We start from the raw sequence: 15,607 nt of genomic DNA, 5'->3' as shown, positions 1-15,607 counted from the left end.
CGGGGCTGTTGTTGTTGTTGTTGTTGTTGTTGTTGTTTTTAAGTGGAGCAAGCAAAATAAGTAAAGGATGGAATTTTTTCATGTCCATTTTACAGAATATGACACCTTTCATATTGAAACACACAAAAAAGATTTCTGTTAAAAAACAAACAACACACCCACTAACAAGCTCCCCATTAAAACCAAATAAACAAAGCTTTTTTTTTATTATATCAAAGTAAACAAGTCTAGCGAGGTCAAAATGTGGGTTGGCAGCTAGACAGACACTAAAATGGTCTGTTATTCATTGTTGCCGTTTTGTGAAGAACGAAAACCACTTCCTGTTGAATGGGCTCAACCTCTCACACCTCCTGTCAAATATATTTCAACACCAAAACCACTTCGGCTTTACTCAGTGTATTAAATGACCTTAACGAATGTTATAGAATGTCTTCAAATTCCCACCTTTGCAAAGTCACCACAACAAAAGAAAGACTCCATGATATATCAATTAAAAATTTCTCAGTCAGAGAAGCAGTTTGCAGAGCCCCTTATCGTTGGCGATCCTTCCTCACTGATGCGGCGTGTAGCGCAGGTACTTCCTGCCAGACGGCAGCTCTTTTGTGTAGACTCCATCTGGAAACAAAGCGGCAGCCTCCTCCTCAGTCATGCTGGGAGGAACCATCACGCAGTCTCCAGGCTGCAGTTACAGGGGGAGGACCAAAACAGTCATGAGGTCGCCCCACACAGCAGCAACTCTTCTTAAAATAACTTTGTTTTACGCACCTTCCAGTCAGCCGGCGTGGCCACGCGGGACCTCGTTGTGGCCTGGAGCGAGTCCAGCACTCGCAGGATCTCGTCAAAGTTGCGGCCTGTGGTGGCTGGGTAGAGTATGGACAGCTTCAGCCTCTTGTCAGGGCCGACGATGAACACCTTTTGAAGAGAGGAGCCATGAGCTGTAGGCGTGAGGGCAGATTGAAGGGCCTGAGCGCCACTATTTATTTATTTTTTGTAAAGACGGAGCTCAGAGACTCACACAGCGAGCTGTGAGCGGCATGCCGTCTTTGTCCTTCTCCACCGGGTCCAGCATGCCCAGCGCCACCGCCAGCTCCCGCTTACGGTCCGCTATGATGGGGAAGGGCAGCGAGCCGTCAGCCGACTCCTCACAGTTGTACGCCAGGATGTCCTGCATCACACAGCGGATACAGTGATGGGGGGGGGGGGGGGGGGGGGTTGCAAATGCTGATGAGAAACGTCATGCAACATTAGAGCAGAAAGACTTCCGGGTGCAACATTTGAATGAAAGCGCAGCCTCAGAGTTGGGAAGCCATGCAGTGTGATCACTTTTGACATGGAACTGACTTCTGAAACTCATGCTTCAGGCCAATTCTGACTCTCCTGCTGAATTCTTGATTTTTACATCACCTTGTCAGTGGCTACACATATGAGTGGCTTTGCATCACGCAGAATTGAATTGAATAGAATCATTTTCTACAATCGTCATATTTTAAAAATGTTTGAGCAACTCCCATTGAGGTGTTTTTTTCACTTGCATTTTTAGTTAAGTTTTTTTTTGAGTGATGCAGCTCATATGTGTGGGTGGGAACGCGCTGTAGCCAGCACCTTGCTCCAGCTGCAGTGATCCTCCACACTGTCGATGGACAGGGCGATCATTTTGACATTGCGTTTGCTGAACTCGGCACTCAGCTGGGCAGCTCGGCCCAACTCTGTGGTGCACACAGGAGTGTAGTCTCTGGGGTGGGAGAACAAGATTCCCCATCTAGATAGAAAAAAAAAAAAGAAGGTTAGTTAGCAAAGGTTGTTTTGGGGTCAGACCTCTTTAAAACTTCCTGTCATCGCTTTTTAGGTCAAAGTTGAGCTGACGTTGCACAACTTGAATGAAACTGATTCTGTAACAATTGACGGCAGCACCACTGACCTCAGAATTGCGGTCACTTCAGTTGACTTCAGTTTAATTAAAAGTTCAGCATCAAGCCATTAAAAGACTCGTTGACATTGTACGAAAAATACTTTTTTGGTCTTAAATAATTTTAAAAGGCCCCGTACTAGAGACATTTTTATATTGCCTGTTCCACTGCAATACTACGATAACTACAATCTGCTGTCTTTCTAAATCTGTAGACCTCCATAAAACCACATATTTAGCCCTCTGTTCACAGCCTACTGGTGGGGCGGACACCCTCGGGGACGTCACACCTGTGTGTTTCAACACATGCTGTGTTGATTTTCATCAACATGATTTCTGTCACATTTAGTTGACGGCCACAAACTAGCAATCACGCCTTGCTCGACCCTCTCTGTCCACAATCACCGCGTGAAGTCCAAGTGTAGAACCGTCCTACTCACGAATCCCCGAAAAACTGGTGAAGTCTGATCCTCCCAGCGGTGGTTTCTGCCTCAAAGTCGGGCAACTCTTCTCCGAGCAGCAGTCCGGGCATCTTCAGCGAGACGGTGCCTGCCGTCCTCTCGGCATCTGAATGGAGAGAGACAAGAGGCGGAAGCTTCTGTCATCGTTTGCACTTTAACACGCCGACGCGCGTTAAAGTGACAGGCGAGATTGACGGGCACAGATAGTTTCCACCGCGCGCAAACCCTGCCCACCTGCGGCAGCCCCTCCGCCGCAGTCGCGAGCAGGAAAGACGAACAGATTGTTTGCCGGTTAGAAATAAAGCAGCCACGTGACCCACAGCAGCCCTCCAGTGAACCGGTGAGCGGGACTCACTCAGCAGTTTGCGGGATGCTCGGCCGGTAGAGGAGAGGGACGCATCATCCAGCCGAGCCCTCAGACCCACAGCAGAGATGTCCTCACCGCCGTCGAGGCGCAACAGCTGTCGTGGCGGTGCGTGCGGGGGCCGGGCGTCCTCCTCCTCCTTCTCGGAGTCCACCCACGTCCGCCGGCGGACCTCCAGCTGCTCCGGGCCGCAGGGCGACGACCTGTCCGTCAGCCTGAGCCAGCCCATGTTCGCCATAACGCTGCGCTTCCTGCTGGCCATCGACCTGTGGCTGTCCAAGCGGCTCGGCGTGTGCGCCTGCGAGGAGTCGCCCTTGGGCGGCATCCGGCCCCTGGTGCGGCTGGTGGAGTTCTCCGGACACGCCGTGCCCTGGCTCGTCGGCACCGTGCACACGCTCCTCCGCGGGGAGAGCGCGGCGGAGCAGGAGGTCATGTTGAATCTGGCACTGGGTGAGCAGGAGCGTGTGTGTGTGTGTGTGTGTGTTGCAAAAGTGTGTCCCCTGAAAATCTATCCGAGAAATCCCTGCATCTCACCGTGACCAGCAGCTGATTATTAACAGTTGAGGCAAAGGCACAAAAATGGTCTCTTCCTGTTAATAATAATAATAATAATAATAATAATAATAATAATAATAATAATAATAATAATAATGGATGTGAAACCACAATCGACCAAATAGGCATTGTTTACACAGCTTTGTCTGCTGAGTTAAAAGCTGGTTGCGTAATTACGCACACTAGTTCGGCCGTTGGCGTGCTCGTTGGCCTCGGCGAATCATGGCTCGGTTAAAGATCATCAAAGCCGAGCGGAGCCGCATCCCGGTCCATGCACCGCGTGACCCCGAGCTGACCCCGAGTCCCCACGACCGGGAGAGACACGGCAACAGTGTGCAGCCATGGAAAGTTTCCTCCTTTGGGCGCGCAGCTGTGGCCAATGACAGACATGCACGCGACAAGTCTGGGGCTTTGTTTGCACGTGTAGATAAAATCTGTTGACTGACAACTTAAAGACCGAGATTGTTCCATATACCGCGTGGAACACCCCAGCTATTTTTGTCGTATTGTTCTGGGGTTTATAGTCTTAGACGATGGAAATAAATGGGAAATTAATACGTTTCGGGTTTTGCTGTCAGAATGGGCCTTTCAAGGTATTCTAATGCACACAAGGGAACATAATAATAATAATAATGAAAAAAAAATCAATATGTATTTGTTTTTAATGGGATAATAAATTAAATAGATCTCAAAATTATGAATTACTCTTAACAATGACAATTACTTTTTGAACATGGGCATAAACTGTTGTACTGTACTGGTGTTGGTATTAAATTTAGATGCAATGATAAGCCATTAATAATGTGTGCTCCCATGTCCTTTTCAAAGTTAAATTTTTGGAAAAACACTTTCTAAAAGTTGCTTAGATCATTTGTTTTAATATAAGCATGTGGTTTATATTTATATATTCATTTAAGTATTAATAGACATAGACAAGGGATGAGTCAATCCATGGTAATTTGTGTTTGCCAATTAGTGTTTGAAGTAATTTGAAAGAAAACTATTAACTAGTATTATTTGATGTAATCTTGATTATTAATTTCTTGTGAATATGCTTTCACATATTTCAAAACCATTAGCCTTCAGCATCAGTGGCTAGTCAAGGTCACATAACAGGAAATTCAAACACAGACAATAAGTAATTACAACACCAGCCAAATGTACCGTGCCACTGATCATCTCAGGATGGAAATAATGGTACTCTAACCTGAATTAATCTGACTTAGTTATATCTGGCTGGAAAGCTCTTGAGAGATTCCTATTTTTGCTTTATGAACTGGAGAGAAAGTGACCAGACTGGCGAACATTTCCAGGCCAAAGCAACATGGCTGACGTATCTCTGGGTGTCCACCCTTCCCCCTCCCTTCCCCCTCCTTCTCAGCTCTGTTGCTGGACCTGCTGTTGGTCAGACTGGTGAAAAGCCTGGTGAGACGTCGCAGGCCCGCCCAGAACCGCTCGGACCTCCTCTCTGCCTTCTTCGTGGAGCGCTACTCCTTCCCCTCGGGCCACGCCACCCGGGCCGCCCTTTGCGCCCGCTTCCTCCTGGCTCAGCTGGTGGACACAGACTCCATGCGGGTGCTTGTGGTGGCCTGGGCCGCTCTGGTCAGCCTGTCGCGGCTGCTCCTGGCCAGGCACTATGTGACAGATGTGTGTTTCGGACTGGCCATGGGCTACTGCCAGTACTGCCTGGTGGAGCGGCTGTGGGTGACCTGGGACTGTCTGCACTACCTGCAGCTGGTACATTTGAGAGAGAGACTCTGCAGGGTTTATGCCAGACTGTGGGTGGCCGACTGGAAACACTAAGTTTTACAGGAGGGGTGTGGAGAAATGTGTTGTGTGTGTGATTTAGAAAAAAATACCCCTGCATTTAATTTAGAGGGAATCTTATTAACTGTTATCTGTTTTTATAGTTTATCTTTTTATTAAAGCAAAGGAAGGGTGTTTAAAAATGTATGGCTTTTTTGTTCTGTGTGTCCCATTCAATTCACACAGTGATATCAGTCAGTGCTGCATGTAGCTCCTCCAGTGTCGGAACCACCTAATGAACCTATAGGCTATTAAGAAAAACGAAAAACAAAACTCAACTTGTGTCCAGTCAAGTGAAAGAGTTGGCTTTGGCCTGGAGGTTAAAGCAGCTTGATGTTTATATTGGTGGCCCCAGTACACCTGTAATTGTGTACAGTGACCACAGCCACTAATTCTTTAAAGCAGCGCAGCCGTGTCAAACTCATTCTCAACAAGCGCCTAGTCAACCCTATGGCTGTCCCCAAAGTGCTGTTATTTGACTTTTAAAAAACAAAACAAAAAAACAAACAAACTGTATATGTATTTGGTGATTATTTTTTCAAGTCACCAATATGCATCAATGTAAAAATGAAAAGTTTCATCCTTGGTTGTCAGCACCTGGGGTTCCATTACCTGCTCAGTCTGTCTCGCGTTTTTTGTCTGGTTTGCTGCAACCAGACATGGTAATGCCGTGTCTTGCATTTAACTGCACCCACTGTGCCCACGTTGCTTAGTTACTTTTAGTTGCAGGCGTAGCTTTGCATGTGAGCGAGAAAGTTGGCAAAAGTGTGGCTGAAAATGAAACCTGTGCCTATGACGCGGTACTGTTTGGCCCACAGGATTTGTTGTGGTTGGTTGTTGTTGCTTGCTGGAACAATCCCCCAGTGGGTGCGTGCTTTGTATTTGTGTAAACAACTGCGGGTTTGGAACGAGAAGGTGAGGGGGAGTCATCGCGCATCTCCGAGTCGGCCCAAGTTTCCATCAGCTGCCGCCGCTGAGTCTCCTGGCTGTCGTTACAGTGCTGGCCATCTCCTGTTACAGCGTTGTTAACGTTGTCTGCTCAGCCAAAGTGATTGATGCAAAGTGGCTGCGCTTTCTCTGTTGTGGCTGGAAAGTGGTGAGTGGGTCAATTGTTTTGGTACTTAACAACTTGAATGTACGGTAAACAATGTGAAGCAGTAGGCAGTAGTTGTCCACAGGGGGGCAGTGCAGAACAGAATATGGTTGCTGGTTGCAACCAAGGAGTTGTTGATACTCTGGCTCCAAAGCTACTCACTCTCTTCATTTTATTCACTACTGTGAGTGCAGTGCATGAACACAAGATGCACAGCAGTTGCCCTGATCTAGGTAACTCTGATATTATGAAATATGTAAAACAAGACATACTAATTATTGTGTTAACGCTGATTGTCCAACATGGATGGGAGAATCTGTGCAGGTGAAGATCTCTTCGACCCAAAAGTTTGCATGTAAGCAGACTATTTGTGTCCTTTCTTACACTGTGCAGGCTCTGCATCAGGAGTGTAAGCAAATGTGCAACTATTTGGGAAACTACACTGTGCTGAACCCTACACTACACTTGTTCTCAGCTGTCAGTTTTTATGTGTGTGTATGTTTTATGATGCATCTAGAAATGTAAGGAAAAACAGCTCCACCAAGACACGCAACTGACAAGATTCCTACTTCCTGTCTGTGTCTTTTTCCTTTTTTTCATGGACACATTAAAAACACTGAGAAGAAAAAACAGAAACATAAGAAATATATACAATTTTTCCAAAAAGGTTTATTGAGAACTTAAATAGTAGAACATCTGTTGACGGATAACAAAATATATTTGAGATCATCAGGGGTTTTCTGTGCACTTCCGCCTCATGGATGCCTCTCCGCTAACATAATAGATCTTATGTACAAAGGTAATTGCAAAAATAGATTCATTTATTCATACACTTATAAAAAAACGTCATTAGATTGAAAATGATTATATGTACGTTAACAATCACTGCTTGGTCTCCCTCCTCAGCCTCTGCTGGGGTTGGCCTTGCCCAGCCGCATGTCGTAGGTGACCATGTGGAAGTTGTCCCAGGCGTACAGCTTCTTCTGGGCGTGGTTGTAGTCCACCATGCTGTTGTAGCGGAACCTGTTCTTGAAGGGCACAGCCATGGCCCGGCCCGCACCCGTCGCCGTGTCAAACACGTAGTTGATGGTGGTGTTGGGCGCCGTGTAGCTGGCCACCGTGTAGAGGCGCCCACACACCATGAAGGCGTTGGCCACTGTGTTCTTCCTGATGTTGGTCTCCCAGCTCCGCTTCACCTCCAGGCTCTCGGGGTCCAGTTGGGACACCACGATGGCCCCCCTGGCCTTGCTGGTGCTGTAGATGGCCCACAGGCCTTGCTCGTCCGCCGCCAGGTCGATGTCGGTGTATCCGCCCCAGGAGTAGGGGTGCTGGCCGTGGAAACCGGCGTGCGGCAGGTCGCGGCGGGCTGCCAGGCTCTCAGAGGCCAGGTCGTAGCGGACCAGGCTTCGGCTGCGTTTGCGCTGGTAGTAGAGAGAGCCGCGGTACATGGTGGCGCCGGTGCTCTCCACGGGCTCCGGCAGGACCAGGACCTTCATGGGGAAGCCCTGCGAGAACTGCTCCATGTCCTCGTATGCGAAGAGCTGGCGGACCTCTTTACCCACCGTGTCGATCCTCCACACGGTCTTGTTGGTGTAGATGCTCCCCTGAGGCTCCGGGTCCTGCAGCCACACCCCGTACTTCCCCGTGATGCTGTCGGCCTTCCTGTGCAGCACGGGCTCGGACACCGACTGCAGCTCTCCGCAGCCTGAAGGGAGGGACGAAGGCATGGAGATTCAAACTATACGGTGCCATTTCTTCCAAATCTGTGTGATTCATGTGTGTTAAACTCCAGATTTGTACCTGTGGAGTTGAGATGTACGTCAGGAATGAGGTGGGACGCCGGCACCTCGGTCACCTCGGCCTTCATCTCCTGGTAGGCACCGCTTCCGAAAGCCAGCGCCGAGTCTGCGAGGGATGAAAACAGATTTGTGCAGTTTATGACTGTCCAGAGAGAGAAGAGAGCGTGACGCGAGAGGAACTGGAGCATTAGTCAGCGCTGTCGGCCATCAAGGTCGGCCTGTTTCTTATTTTCCCAGCAGGTCCCCCCGCCGCCACTACTACCGCCACTGTCACTGCTGCTGCTACTCTGCTCTTTTAAAAATTATCACATGCACATAAAACACACACGCATGAGTGACAAAGCTGTAAAAGAGGAGGCAAGCGTTGTAAATTCCAATCCCCTGACGCTGCCAGAGCTGCAACCCGACCTGTCGTCCCCGGGGGCCTTTTGTATCCTTCACCATGGTTAACGGCGGTGGATACGCAGCATCGCAGAGCAAAAATTCCTTATTTTTGTTGACAAAAAGAAAAAGAAATTGAACATGACGTGCGTCACTCACCTCTGGCTGGTTGGTTCTGGTGCTGATTCCTCCTCGAGGGCGGCTGCGTCTGCTGACAGGTCTTCTCCCTGAGACTCTCGGCCTCCTTCACCTGCTCGTCCAGCCGCCTCTGCAGCTCCTGGACTTGCCTGTTCAGGTGCTCCTTGTCCTGCTGCAGCTCGTTCCTCTCTTCCGTCGCCTGGGTGAAGGCCTGCTGCAGGACCTCGTCGCCCGTTGTCACCTCGGTGCCGGTGCTGCCGTCCACTCCGGCTATCATCCGACTGACCAGGTTCTCCAGCAGGACCAGCCGGGACAGGACGCCATCCATCTCCGCCTTGGTGCCGCTGCCGGCGCAGCTGCTTTCCTCCGGGCTGGCCACGGTGAAGGTGTAGTGGCAGCGGCCGGCCTGGTCGTTGGAGCGACGGAGGGCTGCTCTGTCCTGGGCCTGAGCCAGGCAGCAGAGACACAAGAGGAGCGTTGGGAGCCACATCCTGGAGCCTGGTTCTCTCTCTCAGGTACTTATGGAGAACAGCAAACCGTCTTAGCTTGACTCCTACTGTCTGTCTGAAGAAGCTGTCCTCTGATCTGTGGTCAGCACAGGTTGGTGTGAGTATCCCAGCAATGCCCAGTGTGGGATATTTATACAGTTTTACTGGTAGGGAGTGGGAGGGGACGAGGAGCGTGTCAGGGAGGGGACCAGCCAGGGGGCAGTGCAGCGCCAGAGGGGCTTGTTTCTGGATGGGCGTACGGAAGGCGAAGCAAAACAATGTGAAAAATCCCAAAAACATTGGTGGGGAAAAAAACAAGGCACGATTTGTTTTTTCCTGTTGAGGAGAATTCTTTCACTTGGTCCCAGCAGTTGGTGCGTCTACAGGCTGTTTTGGCGGGACGGCTTCCACCTGCAGCGCTGTTTACTTCCCCCGTAATCGTTCTTCTATCCATTAAACCTGCGTGATTAACCGTAAACTCCTTAACTACCTGTCTGCGGTGGTGGGTTGTGGCTGCGGGGCGAGGCTGGAGGAATCTGAAGCCGACATTTGCCAATCGTTTAGTCGGCAACGCAGCCTGGCCCTCAGACGAGTCGGGAGCCCAACTGGTACTTTTCAAACCTCCTGCCAGCTGGACAGGATGTCTGGCACCAGAAATTTATTCCGTTTTATCAGAGCTTCCAAACTGCTGCTGCGCAAATCTATTCACCGCGTTGCCCTCCAAGAAGTTCCAACGTTGAATCAGAACCTTGTGTCAGTGACACGTGCAGCACTTTCATCTCCCCGACCACAAAGTTACCTTATGAGAGACCTTTGCTGTGCTTGATGGAATCAATCATCGTCCTTCCGAGAGAAAGAGACAGCGCTGAAGCTAGGATTTAATTGTGCGAAAAACAGGAATCTGCTGCTAACTCAAAAAAAAAAAAAGATTTCTGCAGCAACATTATCAGTTTTGTCAGAACTGGACGACATTTCCACACTTCTCAGTTCCCCAATGGACAGTGACACGTCTCAAGCACTGTCCCTTGCAAGCAGTGTTGTTGGGATTAGTCCTTAAAAGTAATCCAACTACTGATTACTCCTTAAAAAGCAATCTAATTACTTCTTAAACTACTTTGTTTCATAAGTAATCAATTACAAATTTCGTTAGATAAAGTAACAGTTGAGAACATCTTACTTCCTGCACACAACGCACAATGAACCACAACATTCTTTCATTTAGACCAGATGAACAAACAAAAAATAATGTTTGTATTTCCAGCTATCAAACGCAATCGCTGTTTTTTCTTTTGCCAGCGCCATGCTTGTTTTGGTGCGTCGTCGCATATCAATGACGTTGCATGCACGGCTCCATCATTAATCTGCGACATCATTGTGTTTGGTTGTTTTTCTAAATTTCAGACATTTTGTGGATAATAAGAAATTTTTAGCTTGCAAATTCTTTCAGAAAAGCAGTGGAATCGTTACTTGATAAAGTAATTATGATATTTTGATAATTACCATTTTTGCCAGAGTAATCCTTGCTAAAAAGTATTTTAATTACAGTAGTGGATTACTTAGTAATAGATTACTCACCAACACTGCTCGCAAGCAAAGGAAACCTCACCTTGTCAACAAACAACTGGCTCCACTGGTTGCAAAGGCATCTCATTGGTCTGCTCGATATGTGACAGAAGTTTTCTCCTATCACATTCCAAGTTTTCAGGGGGCCGTCCCCTTTTCGATTGCTCTCTATGGGCTTTCAATGCACTGGCTGCTGATGTCTGCAGATTCCATCCTCTGGCAGCCAGATGGGGGAAAGATCAATTGCTTTCAAGGGCCACTGAATTTTACTAACTGGACACGTGATCGTCAGTAAAAGCCTTCCACATTCACAATCTTCGCCTGTTTTTGTTCTTTTACACAAGGCATGTGGCGCCCTGGTGTGTCTCCATGTGATGCAGAATGTGAGGACTGAGCGCAGAGGAGAAATCTATCACCAAACACTGACTGTGGGCTGTAAATGACTGTTCCCTCCGCTCCATTTTTCTTTATTGAGACAAAATATGTCTCAGAAACACAAACAGCGGAGTCATTTTTGCAGCCACATCTGTGCTTTGTCCCAGTGGAGTTAAGCTTAGGGTGTTTTCGTCTTTACCGCTTTCTTGTTTTTTGACCTTCCTTACGTAACATTACGACTCTCGACAACCTTTATGAACAGGCCTGCGGATCTCGGTGTTCCCAAGAATCCTGCCGACATAACTCCCAATGAAGTCATGACTCAGAGTCACAGTCAGCTTTAATTAAATACGAGGCGCCGTGTGGCATAATTCAGATGCACCAGCAACTCGGGCATGAAAAATTGTTGCGTCTCGTCATCCACGTTTCCTGCTCCAAACAGTTGGGGTGCACACTCAGTTTGATATATATATATTTAGAAGAATCTGGGCTTCTGGGCTCATCTGTGATACAGCAGCATCCGCGTTAACTTTTTTTTTTTTGCTTTTGCCAAAAAGATGCTGATTATCCAACGGCAGTTGTAAGACTGATTATAAAACTAATAAGTGTTCAGCAAGATGGATGTGCAATATCATCTCTATCTCAGCAATCCAATTCCATAAGGCCAAACACTTTATCTAGAAGAATTAAACTATGAGGTGCCTAATTCATCCCTTTGAAATGAAAGAAATAACAAGAAAGGCTAGAAGGAATATTATTGTGGATGTTTTCTTTCTATTTCATTAAATATGTATTTTCATCTTTCTAAACCCTTGGCTGCTCCTTACTGGCACACAGTGTGCATTGAGAGACCTTCAGCTAGTAAAATATGACAAACACTTCTCATTAATGGAGAGAAGGGATGAATTACACACGTCATTTCTAGTTTGAAAGTTATTGAAGAAACCTGCGAGCAGAGTCGCAGCGACCCTGGCAGGAGACACTTTCCACTGAGTAATCCTCACCGGACTGGACTGAACTGGGCTTTCAGCTGTTTGTGCGTTTGAACACGAATTACATAATTTTCTGCAAGAGGGAGGGAAGGTGTTGGGCTTCCAGTTGGGGACACTGGGATCACAGAACAAAAACAAAACAGATGGGAGAAACCGTGGGCACTTTCAGTCATTCAAACACTCTGAGAGTTGTTTAGTCTACATGATGATTTACAGTCTGGCCTGAGAGGTTTTATGGAGCGGGAAAATGGATTCAGTAGCTGTTTTAGACAACGGGCCAGTTCTCCCTGCAGACTCATTAAGACAATATATATACATATAAAAAAGAAAATCTTTTTCCAGTAGTCGATGAATTGCAAATGTCTTTCACAACACCTTTGCTGTGAAACCCCTGGCTCGCCAGACGTGCATTCACAGGTGTGAAATGTTACGTAACATTTGTTTTTCTTTTTTTCACGCGTGTGCCATCTGACTTGTTGATGGGCGTGAGGTAATGAGGAAAGTGTTGAGCAAAAGGTTACTGGATCCCTTTGAACGGGACCTCCTCCCAAATTAACGTGTGTCCCTGAAGTTTGACTTTATTGGTCTGACCGGTGGGGAGTCAGCGCCTCCAGGGGGTCTGCACGTGTTGCAATGATCCGCGATGAAAATCAGGCCCGAGCGAGTCACGTCTGAGTCACATTGAGCCATCAGTGACGCAGAGTGACGATCAGCACTCATGTTTTTATGGCGGATGGGCCCGCAGGAGGTCGGTGTCAGGTGTCTCCGGGGAAAGGTATTAAAACGGGCCCGCCGCCTGCTGCCGGGAGGGTATAATCAGAGCGGATCGCACGCCGACACGCATGAGAACCTCGCTCTCGCAGCGGCTCAGTGGGTGTCGTCTGGTCTGGGTACAGCTGTTAGGACGGAGGTTCTCATTAACCCATACAGACACGGCACCAGACAGGCATTAAAATAACAGATCAAGCAACAGATCGTGCGGAGCGACCTGGTTGCCACTCGGCGTCTTCTGAATCCTCCGAGTCCTCCAAGTCCTCAGTCTGATTTGTTTCTCTTGTCATCACTTTTACATAAACCAACACATTTCCAGGACATTACACTGGAGATGTGAGGCTCACGTCCTCGGCATTCATCACAGAGCTTCCTCCACAGTGGAACCAGAACCTTGTGTCACTGCCAAGTGCGTCACTTTCATCTCCCCGACCTCACAGTTAACGTGCAAGAGATCTTGAGGCAGGCATTCTGAAGAACTCCCATTCGGATTCAAAGAGCAGGAATGATTACAACTTACAACTTGTCCAGAGGTCTGGTTTTATATTTCTGTTCTGGAGAATCTTTAGTCTGAATGAGTCACCATAGCAAAAGTTCTGTTCTTGTGTCGTGCTGCAGACAAGTGGCAGCACCAGCCAGCCTGAATACTAATGAATCACACCCCCAGTTCTTATAGAATGAAGACCTACATTTTTATTTGCTCCCTTATTGGTTCAACTTATAAAGGATGCCAGCTACCACAGCGTGAGTGAATTAAGTTTCCAAGTTTTGTCAAAATAAATATTTTAATCTCAGGAAGCTAATACCCCCTGGTTTCAACTGGATCCTTGCAAGCCGTCCACAGCCGTCACTGTGACAGTCATTACAGTTTGTTTCTGCCCCTGAGACATAACATCATCTAACCACAGTGTAAAACTGAAGGAATTCCTGCTTGCGCTTGTTGTAATTCCGCTAATATCTCCCATCCAAGCATGTTGTTCCTGATAAGTACAGGTTTGGGGAATTCCACCGTTTCCAGTGCACACATTTAACTGTTTGGGTGAATTCTTCCTTACCTGCAACACTGACAAATTCCATCGTTATGCTTGTAAGTGTGTGTGTGTGTGTGTGTGTGTGTGTGTGTGTGTGTGTGTGTGTCTGTGTGTGTCTGTGTCTGTGTGTGCGCGCATGTGTGTTTCTGCAAGTGTCTGGCCTGTTAAAAAGCTGTGTTATGCAATGGGGCCGCTGTTTTTGATGACAGTTTAACTGTGGGGCCCTTCCTCTGCCGTGCTACGCAGGCTTAACAAACTCTGGTCAAACAAAAGTCAAAATGGAGAAGATGAACCCGCACAAAGTTTTTCACCCAATCAAATGGTAAACTGAGCCACAGATTAGCCAACTGTTGGAATGAATCATCTTGAAACAAATCTGTCAAGATTATAATTGTAAAGATTAACACTGGTTCAAATCTGAGGTGACGTCTCGTTGGACTTGCATGTAAAATTAGAAATATAAAATAAAAAGAAAAAGTGTGATGACCTTCCCTGTGTTGTTGGCTCGTGCTCACTGTAATAGAGGTGTGAAAGCTGCAGTGGCGTGTGGGTATTGCATGAGTCAGACGCGTGCATGGAGACTTCCCGGCCTTCCTTTGACCCACAGCCAATCATGTTTTCCGTTGATGCTCTGCCACGTGACTTGCACATACACTGCAGGTCAAATATGTGATATTTGAAGGAAGCTGTTACTCAGCAAAAGTCCTATGGATTCTGTCTAGAATGCAGTTTTTTTTTTCCATTCTTATGTTTTACTTCTAAGCTGTCCTGAAATTATCACAAGCTAAACGTGTGGATATTTAAATTATAGGTCTTGAACTTTTGACCTTTATTTTTTATTTTTTATGTACTTAAAGCAAAAACGTCATTCCATCCATTTTCCATCGCTACACTCAGGGATGTTGGAGCCAATCAGCCGCCAATTTGCCTCACTTGCAGTCCAAAGACATGCATGTGAGGCAAATTGGCAGAGTACCAACACAGACACAGAGAGAACATGCAAACGCCACAAACAAGCCCCTGGCCTGGGAATCAAACCAGTGCTGCAAGGCAGTTGGTGTCATTTTAAACTGAAATGCCAGATGAAATTCTCCAAACATAAATCTGTTTGGAATATTTCACAATTTCTCTTATAAATCCTTTAAGACTGAAGCATACAAACATAATGTTATTAGTTGAAATTGACTTGTGATGTATTTTTATGACCGGTGGTTGTCACAGAAAAAAATACAAGGAACTACGTTTGCCTTTCTATTTCGTCCACAGTGATTATGTCTCCTCTTCAGTCAAACCTTACAGGTCTGTCTTATTGAACAGCCAGCAGCTTTGGTGTTTGCCTATTTAAAATAAATAAATAAATAAACGGTAAATGCCACTCACACACTTCTAACTTTTAATCAATTCCTGAGATGACCCAGACTTCATGTTCATATCAGTCGCTCCTGAATCACTCGTGGCCTCATTGTGTCTTGTTTGTAGGTAGACACTCTGCTGCCTGTGTGACCAGTCGAGTCCAGTCGAGTGTCTAAAAATGGGCCCGGCTGTATATATTTAAGTGTTCAGGCAAGCAGGAAACAGGATCTCCGAAGAAGGACGACTCAGGGAGGTCGGATTGATGTTGATGTCATTGGATACTGCTGTTCACACATCCTGTGGCTGTCAGGTGAGGGTCGCAGAGGTGGAGTTTAGGAAGACCACACCACAGTCTGCTCCACTGGAATTACATTTTTTTTCTTTAAGCTATACAGAACCTATTCAAGAGGCTGCATCTTCAGTAGACCATCTTAGCTGTCAACTACTGTTGCTCCCCAGATTTTGTGCACACATTTTAATGCAATTTTTAGTCTAGTAAGAAGTGAGCTTGTTGAATTTGTATTTACTTGG

General features: G+C 47.0%; 2 protein-coding genes across 2 annotated transcripts; both read right to left on the bottom strand.

Moving 5' to 3' along the window:
* Positions 1–8: 8 nt before the first annotated feature.
* On the bottom strand, positions 9–3,181 carry LOC142884827 (peroxiredoxin-6-like). Its single transcript, XM_076020758.1, has 6 exons — positions 2,723–3,181; positions 2,347–2,473; positions 1,603–1,759; positions 1,016–1,165; positions 766–912; positions 9–679 (listed from the first exon to the last, which is right to left on the bottom strand). Exons 1-6 carry the CDS (start codon positions 3,162–3,164, stop codon positions 551–553), a joined length of 1,152 nt encoding a protein of 383 aa, XP_075876873.1. The 5' UTR covers positions 3,165–3,181; the 3' UTR covers positions 9–550.
* Positions 3,182–6,834: 3,653 nt separating this feature from the next.
* Positions 6,835–9,178, bottom strand: LOC142884826 (myocilin-like). Its single transcript, XM_076020757.1, has 3 exons — positions 8,525–9,178; positions 7,986–8,090; positions 6,835–7,890 (listed from the first exon to the last, which is right to left on the bottom strand). The coding sequence occupies exons 1-3, from the start codon at positions 8,991–8,993 to the stop codon at positions 7,088–7,090; spliced, it is 1,377 nt and encodes a 458-aa protein (XP_075876872.1). The 5' UTR covers positions 8,994–9,178; the 3' UTR covers positions 6,835–7,087.
* Between the last annotated feature and the right edge of the window lie 6,429 nt (positions 9,179–15,607).

The sequence above is a fragment of the Nelusetta ayraudi genome, unplaced genomic scaffold (genome assembly GCF_046127955.1).
Source record: "Nelusetta ayraudi isolate G7.1 ecotype Tasmania unplaced genomic scaffold, CSIRO-AGI_Nayr_v1 ptg000011l, whole genome shotgun sequence".
Taxonomy (NCBI): domain Eukaryota; kingdom Metazoa; phylum Chordata; class Actinopteri; order Tetraodontiformes; family Monacanthidae; genus Nelusetta; species Nelusetta ayraudi.
This window is presented reverse-complemented; position numbering and strand designations above follow the sequence as displayed.